This window comes from Haemaphysalis longicornis, unplaced genomic scaffold (genome assembly GCF_048455015.1).
Source record: "Haemaphysalis longicornis isolate Haplotype H1 unplaced genomic scaffold, Haemaphysalis longicornis Haplotype H1 scaffold_7, whole genome shotgun sequence".
NCBI lineage: Eukaryota > Metazoa > Arthropoda > Arachnida > Ixodida > Ixodidae > Haemaphysalis > Haemaphysalis longicornis.
The window spans coordinates 35,437,530-35,455,796 of NW_027526422.1; the positions used below are offsets into that span (position 1 = coordinate 35,437,530).

Here is an 18,267-nt window from a genome sequence, read left to right on the forward strand (position 1 = left end):
GTCCGGGTCACCAACACACAAAAAAATTATATACACACAATTCTGAATAAGCGCACTAGTCAGAGCGCGAGCAACGTTACGTTCACACAATGTGGAAAAAATAACCGGACTGCCACACGGTTTATGATGGGGACCAAACGGTACTAGATTATTAATCGCGGTCCCTTACAAATGATAACTCAGCAAACAAATTTGTTCAATTCTCGTAACTAAGATTGGTAGGGTCATTTATTTCACCTTCGCAGACCATCAAGAACATCTCGCCTTGAGATTTCCCAGCTGCTAAAATGAAGGCAATTCAACCGTTCGCGTTGAAATTGTGGCTTTACGCGCCGAATCTATCAGGCGACAACCTGACGACCTGACGGTAGCTTGTATTTTCCTCCGTCAAGAAAAAAAAAAAAGAATGAAGGAAGGAAGCTCACACTAACGCGTAAGACTTGAAGATAGCGAAGCTGTGCGCAACCTTCACGACCATCTCGAAGGTTTAAATCCTCGATTGCCGCCAATTTGCCTCATCTTCGCTGCCGCAACGACCTTTACTTCATCGCTGTTGGTCTAGGTGTGAGCTTCTTAGTTTTTCTTGGAAGTGATAATCATCACCTCTAACGTGCGTATACTATGACGAGATATCTCGTTCCGAGCAAGTGTTTGCCCGATTACAGCGAACGCTGGAGTTTTATTTATTAATTTCTTTGCCAATCTTGGGCAATCTGCCTAGGGAGATTTGCTATTGGCTTGACAAGCGTGCTCCGGGGTCGCTGGGCGGTCGTCGCGAGGCACGCACGCACGAGCGCTCGGCATTATCTTGGTTTTGCTAACTGCCGGGCGGTCGCCGCGAAGCCCGCGTTAACGTGCGCGCACCCGGCCATTTCTTCGTATTTTTAACTGCGGACACGAAAAATTAGGATTTGCTACAGAGCTTCGCTCTTTAAAAAAAGTTCGCTGCGGATGGGATAGCACCCGCGTCACTTACTTAAACGCCGCTGCGGGCGAGGAAGTCCGAGCTGTAGAACTTACTTCTGAGCGTCGTCGAAGGGCACCTCCGTGTAATCGTAGCCGTACGTCCAAACGTCGTGCTGACGGGTGGTGTAGCCTTTAAACTCTTCTGCCAGAAACTGAAAAATGAAATGCCCGTAGTGCAATAACGTCTGTTTCAAGAAGACGGTGTCAAAGTTTGGGGCGTCTCGCCTGTGCCGCTTCCCAGCTTCGTACATGCACAAGACATAGGCATCGTAGAACTGCAATTATCCAGTTTGAAATTTGTTGTGCTTTGCGATAATATTCCTCACGTATAAAACACAACTGGCTACCACAGAGGGGGCACTTCGTGTAATTCGAATTCTCGTCTTCTTTACGCTCTTCGATACCACAAAAGCTGTTATTGCGCTTTAGTATTTCAAACCTAATTCGTTTTAGTTGCACATTCACCTTAAACATATATCTTGAACGTGTCATATATCATATATCTTGAAACATATATCTTGAGCCTTAATTAACTGGCGTGTCAACCAGACCCGCCAGGGTCCGCGGCAAGCCACGACAAGCATGAGCTAGCGCGTAGGAAACTAACAGGTAGCACCAAAAATGAACAGATCAGGGGCATCCCGGCCCCAGTGGTAAAACAAAACGAACCTCCACTTTCGTGAAAAAGCTTTACATACATTACGAACTGATATTCTAACAATAGGAAGCTCTACTGGTTCAATCACGGTTTCAACAACGTTTACAGAAAACGAACATACTAAGCGTCATCACTGCATGCTCCATACACGGCGTAGCCTCCACATCGAGCCAAAGTAGCTTTCACTTTGAGGCTAGCTCCGTCCACATCCAAGGTAGCCTCCACACTTAGCACTACTCGTGCATACAAGCAAAAACACATTCATGCAAACACCACGCGGAGCAGCAACTAAATCTGGCAGAGGAGGCTTAAGGTTCCCAGACCTCTTCGAGGCAGTCTTCCAGGCCCGGTTCGGCCACCGCTCGAAGCCAATAGAGCGCGGGGCAGAAGACGCCGCCGTCGGCTAACACCCTGCGCACTTCGGCGAAGAAGGCGTCCCAGTGGAACCAGTGCAGTGCATTCACCGTTGACACCAGCGCCACGGACCCATCCTCGACGGGCAACGACTCTGCCTCGGACACCCTGAGTCAGAACAGCGCAGACCCGCACAAAACGCAAGACGCACCGAAGTTTAGCATTCTGATCGCACGGTCCCGTAACAATGTGACGGTACAGGCAGCGCACATTGTCGGATATCAGCACGGCATCTGACCTCGAAAGCAATCTTCAAACAGCACGACTAAAACTGTTAAAATTCTAATGCAGTGTATACAGACGCAGCCTGCTATCGCTGTGACTACTGTGACTACAACTAAAGCTGTGACCGCTGTGACTACAACTCAAGCCATCCTCAACAGCGCCTCGATTCCTACCAGCCATGCATTACAGGCAGAACTGGCCATCGTCCTAGCAGTTGCCCAAACACCCGCGGAGATCGTTATCACGGACTGCCAACAAGCTTTCTCGAGCAGCTTCATCTCACAGCCCGCCACACAAATTCTACTGCAGCATCCTCCCCAACACCACGTAAGGATTATTTGAGCTACAGCCCAGGCCGCCATGGCCGGCAACGAAGCTGCCAACCAGCATCCCTGAGAGCTTATACACCGGGAAAGCCAGGCTCGGTGGCAGGTCTGTCCCCTCTTATCCTTCAAAAAAAGTCACGCAGTGCTATCGCCTGAGGCGAACAATATACCCCCCCCCCCCCCCCCCCACATAAAAACCCCGCGAAAGAAAAAGAACGTCATCTTCGAGGCATCTTAACCACCAACTTTCCCCACCCAACTAGAGCCCACATTCTGGCCCCAACCCTGTCCTCCTCGCTCTGCCGCTTTTGCGAGGCTCCGCGCACCCTCTACCATATTATGTGGGGCTGCGCAAAGAACCCCAACCTACTCACTCCCCTCCATTACCTTCCCCTCCCCTGAGCACCGGGAGTGAGCACGGCACAGTTTGGACCCTGACGACCAGCTTTGGCAGGTGCAGGAAGCCCAAGAACCAGGACAGTCTCAAGGGGCTTAGGAACAAGCACTCTTCCCCAAGGTCAAATGCTCCATAGAGACGTTTAGTCTTCCTCCTTCTCTGCATGTAGCAAGTATCCTGGCTTCAATCGGTCCTCAACTGGGTGTTAAGGTGCACCTATTTGTACCTAAAAAATAACAGCCTGAGTAATACTATTTACTAAGCTTTCCTTCTGAGGCCGACTTTTTATTTATAGAGCTAATCGGTGGCGGCCCCCGCTCCCTTGCGTCCTCAGTTAGCTACGGCGTTACCGCTAACTCACTGGAAGGTGACGTTACTGGCAGTGCACGTAGCCCGGGCGATGTCAATCTGCGTCTCGCTGATGTCGGTGCCCAAGACTGCCTTGAAGTAGGGCGAGAAGCGCTCCGTGCTCTGTCCCGGTCCGCAGCCCACGTCAACGCACAGGCCGTCCTGGCATCTAATCTGGGCCGGCATAAGGACAAGGACGTACAGCCAAAGCGTTTTTTTTTTATTGTCCCGATCCAGCCTGTACCTTCGCAATATACCAGTCTCCCGGTAAAAAATCCCCAAAGCCAAGACCTTACTGCTATGCGCGTGAAGTAGGATTAAAATAGTCGACAGATTGATCCCTCGCGTTTCCTGCCGTTTCCAGATCACCTAACTCTTTTAAGTTGTAGGCAGTGTTTCCACAGCCTTCCACTAGAAATTTGTTCATGCTATCTTGTATGTCAACTATCGCATGACCACTCAATTGGCCTTCACAGATTATATCAACTTATGCAGCTTATATCCTTCGCATCCTTTGCCGTGCCGCCCTGCCGACGGCCGCCGGCGGCGTCGCGCCGCAGCCTTCACCCGCAGGGCGGCACGGCAAGTTTGACGCTATAGTGTGCACGCACCCTTAGGTATGTCAAAGCACCAACTAGACTCGATTTTTTCCTAGGAACGGCTCCTCCACAGCTTCTGCATTAGGACGGTCATGCTTAAGCGCGCATGGCGTGCCGTAGGAAATTGCAATGCCCGCAAAACTCAAGTTTCACAGAAATGTCACACCGAGAAAAAGAGCGATAAATTTTTCGGCGCTCAGAAATACGGTGCTCATCAAAAGCAAGAGTACTACATGTAATGAAGATCCACTTGAACAGAACACTCAGCAGCAAGTGGTGATAATGTCCCCTTTGCTTTATTTTCAATCCTGGATCAATACTCCCCGTGCTATCGCTGCTAACCTTGATTCCATCATACCAACGTTTTCGCCACACCTTGCCTTTCGAACAGGCCCCGTTATCAGCTGCTGTTCAAAATCTTTATTTGGAACCCAAAAAAAGAGTGAGTGAAAAAAATTCCGGGCCATCTTCACTAACGTGAAAATGGGGAGGAGCGAAGCATGCACTGTGCGCCGGTGTGTCGCAAAAGAAACATCGCTGCTAATTGACAATGAGAGACAGAAGACGATTTTGTTTCAACTATATGCTTATGTATATTTATTATATACAATCGCGCCCTTGCTGAGGCGGTGGCGCCGTCTCCGGCGTTGAACCGGATTTAAGATAATTAAATGAGAGACAGACTGGCCGTAAGGTGTCTTCGTGTCACACGCCGCAGCTTGCTAAGAAGTATGCTTTCCAGGAGAAAACCTGTCTTTTGCAAGCACTTTAGAGACGGAATTTAACAAATTTCGGTTATTAATGCAAATAAATCCTGATTATTCCTCTATTTTACATTAGTTTAAACCATGTTACTTTATTTTTAACCGGTCTTATCCATTATACACTTGTTTTGTGACCATCATTTGACAACCTGATTTACCGTGACAACGGCAGACCACGACGAAGACAGCAGACACCGACAGCCCGAGCCCGTAAGGTGCTTCGCCCCTAAAATATACGAACCATGAACTTGCGCCTCCATGCGTAAAAAAAAAAAAGTCTACGGCAGTCCCCGCTCAAGTCCAATCTCTACACGAGGCTGCACACAACAAAAAGGCCGAGGGCGTACCGTTTTGTTGGCGTATTGGACTATCTCCGCCACCATGCCGGGCGTAATGGCTGGCCTGGCCTCTTTGTACTGCGCCGACAGGCGATCACCAACGTAGCAGCGTCTGTACGAATCTTCCAGGCTCTGCTCGCTAGCACTGCTGGGCGGACCGGTTCCCGTCGACTTTCCCCTGCAGTTACACCGCGGACACGTCGTGAGCGGGGATTTATATATACCCCCCCCCAAAAAAAAAAAAAACGCAAAAGGATTTCGACATCCCCCCAAAAAGATTTCACAACCACGGGCACCTCACCCAAGGATTTATATAACCCCCCCCCCCCCCCCCCCGCAAAAAAAAATCAAAATTCTGGGTAAACCCCTGGTTGTGAGCACTCCCAGAGCTTCCCAGCCAACTGGCAAAAACTCGTTACAGATTTCACTCTGTGAGGAAGACGTCTCGAATGAACTAATGAACTAATTACTTGTTGTTCAATAATCATATGACAGCTTTCCTGCAAAATATCAACGTTTGTCGAAACAGAGTTACATCAGGCGAAGAGGGTAGCTTACCCTTTAAACTTCGTTTGGAAAGAACAGACGAATCGTAGGAAACAACCATTTTCGTTGTCACTGCATTCCCACATCGGGAAAGCACGTCGTCGAAGTGCGAGTCGAATTAATGACGATTTCAAAATTCTCGTAACGCGGCTTCTGTAAATCGTGCTCTGCCTCATCAATACCAGTAATGTGGGGAAGCTGCTTTAACGGAGCATTGACGACAAGTGCTACGATGGGGAGAGGCAGCCTTTGCGATGGCTAACTCTTATAAATGCATTTCTGAAGGAACTGAGTCTGAGAGAACTTTCTCATCGTTTCTTCAGCCGTCCGTAGCAACATAAGGTAAGTATTGCGATAATAGGGCTAATAATATAGTTATATAATAGCGGAGAACCGGTCCCAGTACGGTATCAGGTAGGCGACTCGCGCCGCTGTGCGTACGCAGAGGCGGTTGGACCGGTTCTGCCCGTGTGCAAGCGTGCCTACCGTGTCCCGATTATCCGCTCTGCTGTAACTATTTAATTACACATATTTCGCCCCGGATAACTACGGCAATGCCAAAAAAAAGCGGCGGCCCACACACGGAGGCGTGCGTTGCCACAACAAACAATAACCAAATTTTTTAAAAAGAAAAGACATATGGGTGGAGAAAAGAAATCATCTCCCCGCGAGGGGGACTCGAGTAAATGCGTCGCATAGGGGGTGGGTGTATTGCGTTAAAGTTTAGTGTTTGGGGAGTTGGTGGTAGTGAATGCGTTGTATCAGCAGCTTCTTGACGTAGTTTGAATGAGTCAAGGATATAAGGCGCGTTCGTAGCCTCCCATTCTGTGTCGGCTTTGTGGCGCAGTAGGTAGAGCACCATGTACATTGTGTTCCGCCCGCAGGGTTGAGGGATCGAAACCAGGCGCCGGATAGTATTTTTTTATATATAGTGTAGGGGTAGCGGTGCGGACTACGACTACGGACGTCAACGCGGGTGACATCGTGAGTTACTGAAATGCTCTGCATTTAAAAAATGAGCGCAGCTTGCACCATTGGTGCATGGCTGGAGAAACAGCAGAGCTGGCAGCCACTCGCCCTCCGCCAGAGACCCGGCTGTTGCACGCCACATATATTTCCGAACTAGCAGCTGAAAGTTGTCCATGACTGGCAGGCCCGGATCGTTTCGTCCGCAGGCTTTCACATTTCTGCCAAAGTGGTTCGCGTTAGCACGCGCTAGAACCGCGGCCAAGTCTAAAGCTGACGCCCGCGCTACGAACCCAAAGGAAACGCTGTGCGCCCGGTATGCAATGATTTCTATTTTTCGGCGATCAACGTGACCGTTTTCTGCGTACTGTGCTTCAGGCACGGCTAGCGCGGGCGTTGCCCGAACTAGTGGTATCGTCTAGTAACATGCTAGGTAGCATTGGTGGGTCCACCAAGATTTTAACTGCGAGATTTGCCATGAAATATTTACCTATAGCGAGGGAAAAAATGGATAGGGATGTCTGTGACGTTATCTTCGCAGTACGTTTGTATTGCTCTTTATATCCGGTTGGCCCAAGCCAAAATGTCTTCGAGCGAGTGAAGCGTATGGAAATGCCCCAGGAATGATGTCATTTTTTTATGTTACACACAGGAACACTGTCTGTCAGTGCGTGGATGCACGAAAGGTGGTTGTCTGTGCGGTGGGGATTAGAGAGCTCTATTTGAAAACAGTCTGAGACCAGGGAGCACGTATTTCATCATTGCTGGGCGGCGGTTTTCTTTTTGGACGTCCTCCAGAGAACTATCCATAAAGAGCGCCGCTACATGTGGCATAAGCATTTTCCTCATTTTGTCGGTACAAAAATGAGGGAAATGTACCTTTTGATGTGGTAATGTTCACTTCCCTCCATAGTATTTCGAGTTCCCGCAGGCCGCATGGCCTAACTCCACAATGATACGGACGTGAGGCCGACGCGTCAGTGCTTCCGAGAGAGTGTATCTAGGTATGTTGAAGTGCACAGAGCCAAAGATCCCGTTCCTGAGACAGGTCCCAAGGGTTGAAACCCTAACCACACTGAAGGAATTTCAACAATAAGGCCGGCCCACTAATGCGGTGGCGGCGCATTAATTAACATGTTTCACTTTTAAATAGTGTTTGGTTGTGTTGGTGGCACACTAACATGTTCAATCTATAAATATTGTTGGGTTGTGTGATGTTGAGTGCAATGTCGGAAACAGGTTAAAAAAACAAACAAAAAGCGACGATTACTCAACCGGATGAGTCACCTAGGTTCGATTCCGACCACGGAAAGCTTCTTTTTTTTTTCCTATTAGCTGCACATGTTATTGTTCGAGGTTTATTTTTGCGACGGACGGATATTGCTCGGTAAACAGCTCCGCTTTAAGTAACTGGGGAGGTATACAAGCACGAGAGCATTCAGCGGGAACTGACACGGCCCTTCACCCGCTTGCAGAGCAGCAAGACAGTACTGTGAGCTTATACATCGGGTTGTTAGTTTTCGGGTAAAACCCGATATTTTACCCTGTTTTTTTCACCCCGAACATGTCTCAGGAGAATGGGGTTACACCGGATTACTCCGCGAATGGACCTTTTCGAAGTACCGATCTGCACAACCGTGGGCCGACGGTCTGCCGTTCGCATGGCCAGTGCTGGAAGCAAGCCCCGCGAACGCAGCTTTCGAATTCATCGAGTATTGGCATGACCTTAGCAACCGCTCGCTACCCCAGGCTGCCAAATGCTGCACTGGAATTTTTGTGCCTGGCTAATGGAAGTTGGGATGTCGAGAGAACTTTTCGCCGGCTGAGATACGTTCAACCATCGGACCGGTCTCGAATGGAGACCGACATGCTGCGCACGCTGATATGTAAAACAAGGATGTGCAAAAAATTGATGACCACGCTCTTTGTAAACAAAATGTTTCATTTCTTAGAAGTTATGAATGCTCTTTACTGTGATCATTACTGATTCATTTCCAAAGAAACGCCAAATTTCGAAGAGTACATGTCTGCTAGAAAACCCTGATGTCCCCCGACTATAGGTAGCTTGAAACAGACACCAATTTCAACGCGTTATAGTTAAGAAGCTGGTGATACCTTATGACAAAATAAACTGAGTCTGTTACTTAGTACATTTGTAGATTTAACCCGCAAAAACAGTAATTTAGGAATGGTTCTACAAAAAAAATTATTTTTCATCTATTATTAGTTTGTAAAATAGCGCCCGGTTTTTACCCCCGGACGAACAACCATACTTATAAACAGTCACACTTACGAAAATGAGCGATCGAAACAAAGTTTAGTTTAAATATGTTAGTTATCTAACATCTGTTAAACATCCGCAAATGAACCTTTTATTCAGTTCCGCATAATGACCCCACCATTCGGCAGTTACGAAAAGCTGTCGCCTCAGTTACTGTTCAAGGTTTTCATTGACACGCCGTTGTAATGGAGAACTGGCTCGAACGGCAGACTTGTCTTGAATATAGTGGGTGAGCCGCATGTGGAAGCTCAATTTGCTTTCGCATTATCTACAGCGTCATTTTTAAAACGCTACCTTATTTTGGGTTAAATTAAAAGCTATGTAAACGAAATTGTCTAGCACATTGAATCACCGGTGCAAAGAATGGTAACCTCACCGACCGCTTCCGGAACAACCTAAGGCGTCTTCTGAATTTTGCCTTATTTCGTTCTGCCCAATTACAATGCCTACGCTGAACAGGCAACGGCTCTTTTGTATCGTTTGTTTTACCCGAAAGACATATCGACAAATGAAATTACCGTTGCATGTTGTGACGTAGCCTGCAACAACCGGTGCGTGCAGCGGCGCGCGTGACGACTAGCAAAAGCCGATGAGGCGCCCAGAACGCGGATGGGAAAGTAAGGACTACGTAGCCTGCTGCGTATCAGTCCCAACACCTGCAATATCGTGCAACATCTACACTAGAGCACAGCCTGTGTGCCGGTGCGCCCAAGGTAAATGTAACTGGTAGCGAAGCTTCCATAGAAGCCCATACGTTCAGAAAATGCTGGCTCTAAAGCTGCTCATGGGGCTTAGCGCCAGCTGTGTGAGGAGGGAACACTTCCGGCGGAACAAAAAATAAACAGGATGTGATGCAAGAATCAGTCAGAAAGTGACGTCATTTTGGTGGCATTAGCGGGTAAATTTGACTTCAAAATAGCCGTAGCAGGCCTCTGACCGCTGAGGGCTCATGTCATTGCCATCTGAAGCAAGTTGGCGAGCCCTTGGCGTCTGTGCTTCAAGTCAACGCCAGCTTAACTAGTTGTGCTGCTCCGTGCTGCGCTGCTCCCAGATCTTTCCTGCTATGTGCTTTTACATACTGCGGTCGCTTTCTTTGCATTGATCCATTTTTCTTCTTTTTACTTATCTGTCTCGACACTTGCTTAATAATGCAACCAGGAAATTGCAGGCGTGAATGCTGAGTGAACTTCTGTAGAAACCCATGTCTACTTGATAAAACGCTGGGACAGCTGCGGTGTGCTCGCTGCACTTTCGTGAATCGGCATTCCTGCGGCCCGGTTTTCTGCGTGAAGGTGCAGTGCCTAGTTCTTTTCTCTTGTTTCGAAGTAGTTCTGCTGTTGACGCTTTCATTGCTCATAATGCTATGTGTTACGGGTAAAGTCCATTTTTAGGCGCGTAAGGAAAATCACAATGCATCTAGTGCCCAGGAACATTTTGTACTTATTGTATACGTGCTGATTTTGTGCAGTGTGGTAAAGTTGTTTTATGTTTATCTTGGAATAAAATTCAAATGTCTTGATTATAGCATGACTATGCGTTATTTCTTCTCTTAGAAAAGAAGTACACCAACTGAGCAAGCATTATATAACCTTGATCTATACTTAAGGCACGCACGCAATCTGCGTATGTGCGACTCAATTAAACCCAGCAGTGGCGTTAGTAGAAATTTGTATCGGGGTAAGGAGTGGGCACGTTTTTTATATGAAAGGGGGGCCGGGGAGAGTGGTCATTTTGTGCTCTGTATCCCAACGCAGAAAAAAAAAACGGTCGGGGGGGGGGGGGGGGAGGGGGGGAGGGAGGAGGCCGGTGTTACGTGCCCGCTCCTCGGTTTGGCCCCCACTGCAATCAAAATCAAAATAAACAACTGATTGCTTTTATACAGCACTAGTGGAAGGCGCATGAACACAGAATAAAGGTTCAGAGAAAATTCAAGATGTTTTTATCAACACCAGGCGAATCCCACGACAGTATGCTTAAGTACGTTTCTCTAGTCCCGAGTCTGTACTCTTGATAAAATGACCACCACAAGTGTGGGATTTCCACTTCGGCTTTCAGGCTCCCATGCTGTCACAGTGTCGCTCACCAAAACCGAAGGCACAAAGCTCACGGTTACAGAAAGTGTAAACTACCGCAACATTTCTACGGGTACGGTAATCCATCTCGTATGCAGGTGCCTTTCGATGTAAAGCACACGTATCGAGGTATCCCAGCGCTAAGGCTGGCGTGGAAACCGTAGTCATTGAAACCAGTGAAGATAATTGAAAGTGGTAAAAATGAATAATAATATTGCTAATAGCTTTATTCCTACTCAGATCGCGCGGAGCCAGGCGCAGAGCGCTGCAAAAAGCGCTCGCGTCAATGTAGCCCATTCCCAACCTTACATGCATCCAATAAGTTTGCGTAGCCGTTAGTGCATTTAAGAAGAAAATCATACTACTACTAATAGTAGTTTTATTCGTACTCAGAACGGGTGTAGCCAAGCGCAGATCGCTGCAAAAAGCTCTCATGCCATTGCAGCCGATACCCAACTTTAGAAGCGTCCGACAAGTTTACGTAGTCTTTACTGCATCTAAGAACCCAACACATCTTTCTAGACTTTGTTTCACCGCACATATACGCTCACAACACCACCAAAACGTTCAAAGCACCGAAGCAAACACGACAAAAACAACGGGAGGCTGTGTAGTATTGCCCCGGCTCATTCTACTGACGACGGGAGCGCCGAGTGGTGGCGCCACCCGTCCAGCTGCCCGGTCCCTATACGGATATGCCCCTTGTGACGCAGGCAGGCGGCGCGTTTTTTTTTTTTTTTTTTTTTTTGCCAACGCCACCAAAGCGAGCACAAGCTTAACCAGCTCCGCTGTTAATAAATTATACCAATTCATATTGTATTAAAAACCGTGAGGCACAGAAAATCCCCGTTTGTAGAAAATGTTCAAGTCCACCACTTAAAAACCATAGAAAAAACCTCGAAATGTGTAGATCTTTTACACCCTTTTTTCAAGTTGCAACCTGTGATTTGTAGCTTTTCACCCATGTAACAAAAAGGGTGTTCAAATAATGAACAGCCTTCTTGGAGGGAGTTGAAAGGGTTTGGAATAGGTGATTGGTATTTAATAAAATTCCATGACTTATTGAACATAATAACTACAGCACTTTTCCCACTTCGCCTCACGATTAAAAATGTTTTGCAAATCCGCATGCTGACTTGTATATGGTGACTTTAAAATGCATTATTCCGAAATTAGCGCTAAAATATTTGATTTTTTTGACAAGCCCTGCGGTTCTATCAATAGGACTGTCCTCTGCTGGATATATACAAGAAAGAAAATTAAATGTGGTTTTATAGTGAGTAAGTATATGCTCGCTCTTTCCTTGTAAGCCTTTGGTTTTCTTGCTCAATTCACTTGTGGTCCAAGTGTGACTTGTGCGTGTTGAATGTGCATGTCATGCGGCGCACTCAGCCGATTCACATCGTCACACGTAGCGCCGCTGCTCACACCCACACTTCAGAGTGTTGAGCAGCCTTGCACTCTTTTTTACTCAAGACACCTTTTAAAGGTGTGTGCCATGGGATTTACACCCCCAATTGTCGGCCAAAAAGGGTGTAAAAAAAGTTTCGTGTGTAGCAAGGAGAGTGTAAGATGGCCTGAATTCACTTGCGGAACATAGGCGTTCGGCGTTTATTAAAAAAGGCAATAAAAGCTTAACTCCTGAATTTTTTGCTCCGAATCTTTGCTACATATACTTGAGAACACAATTACGCAGAGCCTCTTGCATATAAAAAAAGCTGTGCCAGCCATTTTAAATTCGTCGCACGATGTGCTATTTGTTTCATGATGATTGTAGGGTTTAACGCGCGGACGCAACGCAGGCGATGTAGCGCGCCGTAGTGGAGGGCTCCGGATTAATTTCGACCACCTGGGGATCTTTAACGTGCGCCGAAATCTCGTACACACGGGCATTTTCGCTTTCCGCCTCCATCAGAAAACCTGCCGCAGCGGCCGGGAATCGAGCCCGCAACCTCGTGCTCAGCAGCGGAACGAGTCACTGAGGCTACTTGTTGCTAAATGCTTTGCTCCATATTGTTTTACCCCCCTACTTGTCTCACTATTTTTTTTATTTTATTAGTAACACTCACTCTCGACTAGCGTTTTTACACTACGCTATTTTCGTAGCAAGCATTGTCTGTCGATGTAAACGCCTCTGTAACCAGCACAAGTTTCGATACATGACCTCTGCGTTTCTTATGAAAGCAAATACGATCAACTTAGTTTTGCCTTTTTACTCCTTACGAATCTGTCAACTTAAAGCTATCTTGGTACATTTGAAATATAGAGGATTCGAGTAAATCTGAAATATGGCTAACGACTGCGCTCGCCTATCATTTCTCGGGGAACAAATAAGCAGGGAGGTGCGCCAGACAGTCGAAGACAGATATGGTTGGTTGTGTTCGACTTTACCATCAAAATACCATTACTGCCTTACAACAATACCATTACAACATTGTAATGGTGCCAGATAGCGGGGCCTTGGCCATTTTGATTAAATCAAAAGAGGGGGCGTAGAGAAAGGGTTCTACCTTCCCGAACGCAGCTTCACAAAATATTCTCTAGCTACTCAAATTACAAATTGACTATTACAAATTACGAACTGCCTTCGGCAGTCGTCCTGTGCCAAACAAACGAATTGTCGAAAAAAAAAAAACAGGCACCAGACCTGACATTTTCGCAGGTTCATCGACGTTCGTGGTCAGAACACATATTTATAACACCGCGCACACGCGCACGCACGCACATACACGCATGCACACACTGTGTGTCCGTCTTTAGTGCTTGGTACTTTATTACTAATAACCAGCTTACTATGCGCTTAGGACTGTATAAATGTATATGGTGTCAATCACGGCTATATGCATGGATTAGAGGTACCATCGGAATGTTTAGCGCAGCAACTTCGACCATTATCAGCGCCTGTACGAGCCGAGTGAGTGACACCATTGGGAGGCACCACAGCTAAACTATTACAATACGGTTACTAAATGTATACTTAAACACTTTCCTATTAATACGGCGCCTGCACGCTCCAGCGATAAAACAGGAATATCGGCTCGGTGCTATGATCCTGGCGCGCCATTTCTCAAGCCCAAAAGAAAGTGTCGAGGTCCCCCTGCACGGCGACGTCACGCAGGGAGGCACACGCGGAGAACATGCCGCTGCGCAGCCAGTCGGTGGCGCTGGTGGCGGCGGTGAACGCGATCCAGTGGTTCGACCAGGACGCCTTCTTCGCCGAGGTGCGCCGCGTGCTGCTCGACAACGGCGTCCTGTTCGCAGCGATGCACCACCTGCGCACCATCCTCGAGCCGGGGGTGGACCACTCGCTGCTCGAGGTGCGCACCTGCTACTCCGCCGTACACGAAGTACCGGGCCAAGTTTGTGGAGTACGACGAGATAGACGAACTCGGAGGCCCTAGAGGCTGGCTATAGTGACATGGCGGCCAGACATAACGCGTAGTTGAAGGAAAGCATTACTTCTGAAGACTGAAGGACTTCACTGTTTAACTGTTTTGGTTGTCGGTGGCGTTGGTGTCGTGGCCGCCATTTACCCTCGCCCGTTGCTTTTCCGCAGCTGAGGAAAGACAAGATGTCGGACTACCTGCTGTCCCGCCACTCCTACTGGGAGGACGGATACGACAACCTCGAGGTTCCTTTCAAGGGTGTCCGAAGGTACGTACGTCTCTGGCAATGATTTGCCGGTTACTGGCTCCTGGACCAGGCTGAATGGTTGTTAGAATACCGTGAATCCTCATCGATTCACCAAGCGTCCCAGAACTTAATGGTTTGCGATTCATGACCGTTTTCCGGATTGTAATTGCTGAAGTAAGCAAGCTTGCATTGGGATGAGGGCGTTTTCAAAACATCTACATATCGCCGAACTGCTTTGCCGCGCCAAGGGATCTTTGGTTCGCTTTATTGTAAAACACTGTAGAACTGGGCAGAAAATGTAGTTTTTGAAAATTGCACCGAGCACTACAAGGGAAAGGGTTCGACTGACTGTTAGAAAGGCGTTATTGCCACTTAACTGTCAACCTGTCGTTACCATTACGCATTGAATTAGCGATAAACAGGAGTCGCTGGTGATTTCTGTGCCAGACAAGTCTCACCTGTCCAGAGATGCCACTAATCTTTTCGAAAAGTTTTACCCCTTCAGTGTTCGTGGTTCGTGCCAGGATAATGTCTGCAAACTGCACAAACCCATATTCATCATGAAATGCAAGTAAGGCCAGGAGACATGTTGGCCTAGATTCATCACTGTGACTCGATCATAAATAATTCCCCCCGGAGCAGGCGACCATTGATAAAAAAAAGGACAAAAACGAAAAGAATATCGACGCCGAAAATAATTGTCCGTCAAGAAAACAATTAGTATATAACTCCCAGAGGAAAATGCAATTGACTTGCGCGGTTTACTGTGCCCATTCCTGCTTCTCACGCCTGCCATCGTGTACAAACAGTCCCAGTTTCCGATACTCCTGTCTTTTTTCTGTGTCGTAGTTAGTGACGTCACACACCACCAAAAACTTTGGGGCCAATTGAAAGGTCTGTGGTGAAAAAGTGGGCCTAGGGATCTCAAAAAATATATACGAGAATTATTGTTGCTCTTGTGACTGTTCCTCGAAGGTAGCATTTCCCCGGCTGGCAGTTTTTGTTGTGACGAAAAGTGGGAGCTAAAGGAAAAATTAACGGACGCATAATTGGCCCACTTTTACGTGAATGAAGTATCTTTAATTTCAGCAACAACTGAAAGACATCTATACAAGCTTCGATGTCTGCGTTAAAAAACTTCTCCTTTATATTCGCGTCTCCTTCAATGTTCCAAGCAACCACGAAGAACTATAACCAGGAAGGCCGTCTGAATTTCCACGGAACGCAGAATGATGCTCTGAGAAACAGCTCCCTACGACCTTCAGGTGTGATCGCTTTCGAAAGCCCCGCTGTTTACACGGTTACCGGACTCCCGAACACGAAGAAATCAGCGCTTTGTGGTTTCATGAATTGATTTGTTTTGATTGATTATGAGGTTTTGACGCGCCGACACTACACAGGCGATGAGGCACGCCGTAGTGGAGGGCTCCGGATTAATTTTGACCACATGGAGATCTTAAACGGGTTTCATGAATTGTGTGGGAAACGTCGAGGCTACAGGCTAAAACCTCCGCAATCAGTTTCACTGAGATTTGGTCAGGACAGTAACGGTGATGCCCCGTTCCAGGTACACTGGAAATCAGCCCTATCTGTATAACCTGCCCAAATCACTTATCCGCCTATCATTTCGTACTCACGTAGATTAGCCCCGTGCCTTCACCAATCTTATTTTCTTTGGCTGAGGGCGTCGTGGTGAAATGCTGCTGGGACTTTGTCGTTGCGAACGCAGGAAGACGAGGCTGGTGAAGGGTGTGCTGAAGCTGTCCGCGGTGATGGCCCACATCAACACCTGGAGCCTGGTCACCATGATGCGCCAACAGGAACCGGACAGGGCGGAGGCCACGCTCGCTGAGTTCAAGGACAGGTAGTGCCTTTTTCTTTTCTGGGTAGGTTCTTTTCCGACAGGGGCCAAGTGTCGTTCGCACTTCTTGTGATCAGTGTGCCCAAAGCTAAAGATCCCCCAGATATTGGAGCCTATCAAAAGTTCTCTGCGGAACTAGAAGTCAGCATCGTCGTGAGGGGTTGTAAGTTCCTCCGAGCGGCCTGCCTAAGAAACAAAAAGGAACGATTTACTACTGAGGTCAGTCTTCTGCCCGATATTGTATTTACTGTTACCAGTTACATCCACCCTCGTCCACAACGACGGCGGTTGGAGAAATGTCGTGCACTGACTTCACTGTGGTGCGCCACTTTCCAGACAGATCGATGTGTGCAGAATGTGCTTGGAAAACACCCCTGAACTTAAATCTTTGAAGCATGATGTTCCATGTCAACAGTTACCTGACGTTCTTCCCTATCTCTCTCCCTCTTCCTCTGTTTCTTCCCCAAGGGTCCTGGAGAAGATCGGGAGGTACCCTGGGGACGATCCGGTGATGAATGTCGGCTTCATGACGTCATACGTAATGTGTCGAAAATAACGCTTCGCTATCTCGTCAGCACTTAAGAGAACTTCGTCGCTTGCTCTGTGTCTGTCTCGTCAGCATGGCGCCACACCCCCAAAGACTGATTATAGCGGTCACATCCCATCAACGGGGTGAACATGCACTTTGGTATTACTATCATTTGAATTTTCTCACCGTAGCAAAGTTGAAAATTAAAAAAAACAACACGAGAAATGCCGCTACGTAATTGTGTAGAAATGGGTTAATCGGCGGTCAGCGTCTGAAAGCAGATGTCATTATAATCGGCCACTTGAATTCCCCCGAAGGGGTATGTGAGAATGTTGTTGTTGGCCTGTATTCAACCTTAAAGGGGTCATGCAGGCAAAATACAAGTTAAACATTTCGTGTTTTATAGTGGCCCCAGCGCTTGTCCGGAAACAAACGATGTTTTATTCCCCGCGAAAAGTTAATCAATTTAAGTTAAAATCGTGATGTTCCCGCCAAATCGTGTGCTTTCACAACGTCTGCAATGACATTATAAGAACGGGTCTTCAAGCTACACTTGGTGTGAAGCGGAGGCCTGTTTACGTTGGTCAACCTAGTTTTTTTTTTTTTTTTTTCTTACGAGCAACCTTTCCTGTAACGACCACATTGATTACGTCGGTGCCAAAGCGAGCCGTGTGTTGAACTTCCTAAGACGTAACTTTAAACAGGCCCCACCTAAACTAAAGGAAACGCTCTATTTTTCTAATGCCCGTTCACTTTTAGAGCACGGTTGTGTGACTTGAGATCCAGAAACTAAAATATGTACTAATGCGCTAGAAATGATGCAGAAACGAGCAGTGCGATTTGTATCTGGTGACTTTGCTTTCACTAACCGCTCTTCGTGCAATCGCAAACATTTGGTTTGGCCTCTCCTGCAGGACAGACGCAAATTCTTAAGATTAACTCTATTTCGTAATATTGCCGCGAACCATGCATTGGGTTTGTTTATTTATGGTTTGTTTTAACTGCCCAGCGGCGCCTGGCTGTGTTCTCTGTGTCCCAAGCGAAGCGCGTGTTCCATTCTTTATTTTTATGCCGCACGGGTTATCTCGTTCTGATACGGAGAGCGGTTCGCCCTAACGTCACTGGCCTCGAATAATCTTCATTGGTCGACAGTGTTTTGGATGTAAATCGACGGTTCGAGAAACACTCGTGCCGAAAGATAAAAGCCCGCAGAGCAGACGCCGCGGTATTCGACTCGCCGACGCTTGGCCGCACACGTCACTTTTTTGATTGCTGCTTCGCCGCCTGTGTATTCTTTGAGTTGTTAGGGGAGCACAAGTTCGCTCCAATCAGCTTGTTTTCCTT

At 47.4% G+C, this 18,267-nt stretch overlaps 1 protein-coding gene across 2 annotated transcripts in view; it reads right to left on the bottom strand.

Annotated features, from left to right (window-relative positions):
- The window catches only part of LOC144145190 (uncharacterized), a 36,722-nt gene that overhangs the window by 2,307 nt on the left and 16,148 nt on the right, over positions 1 to 18,267 (bottom strand). For both annotated transcript variants that reach the window (XM_077676713.1, XM_077676712.1), the window contains 4 exons: positions 5,045 to 5,213; positions 3,348 to 3,508; positions 1,948 to 2,146; positions 1,021 to 1,118 (listed from right to left, as the gene is read on the bottom strand). In XM_077676713.1, coding sequence (XP_077532839.1) covers positions 1,021 to 1,118; positions 1,948 to 2,146; positions 3,348 to 3,508; positions 5,045 to 5,213 — 627 coding nt within the window. The remainder of the gene's footprint in view (positions 1 to 1,020; positions 1,119 to 1,947; positions 2,147 to 3,347; positions 3,509 to 5,044; positions 5,214 to 18,267) is intronic.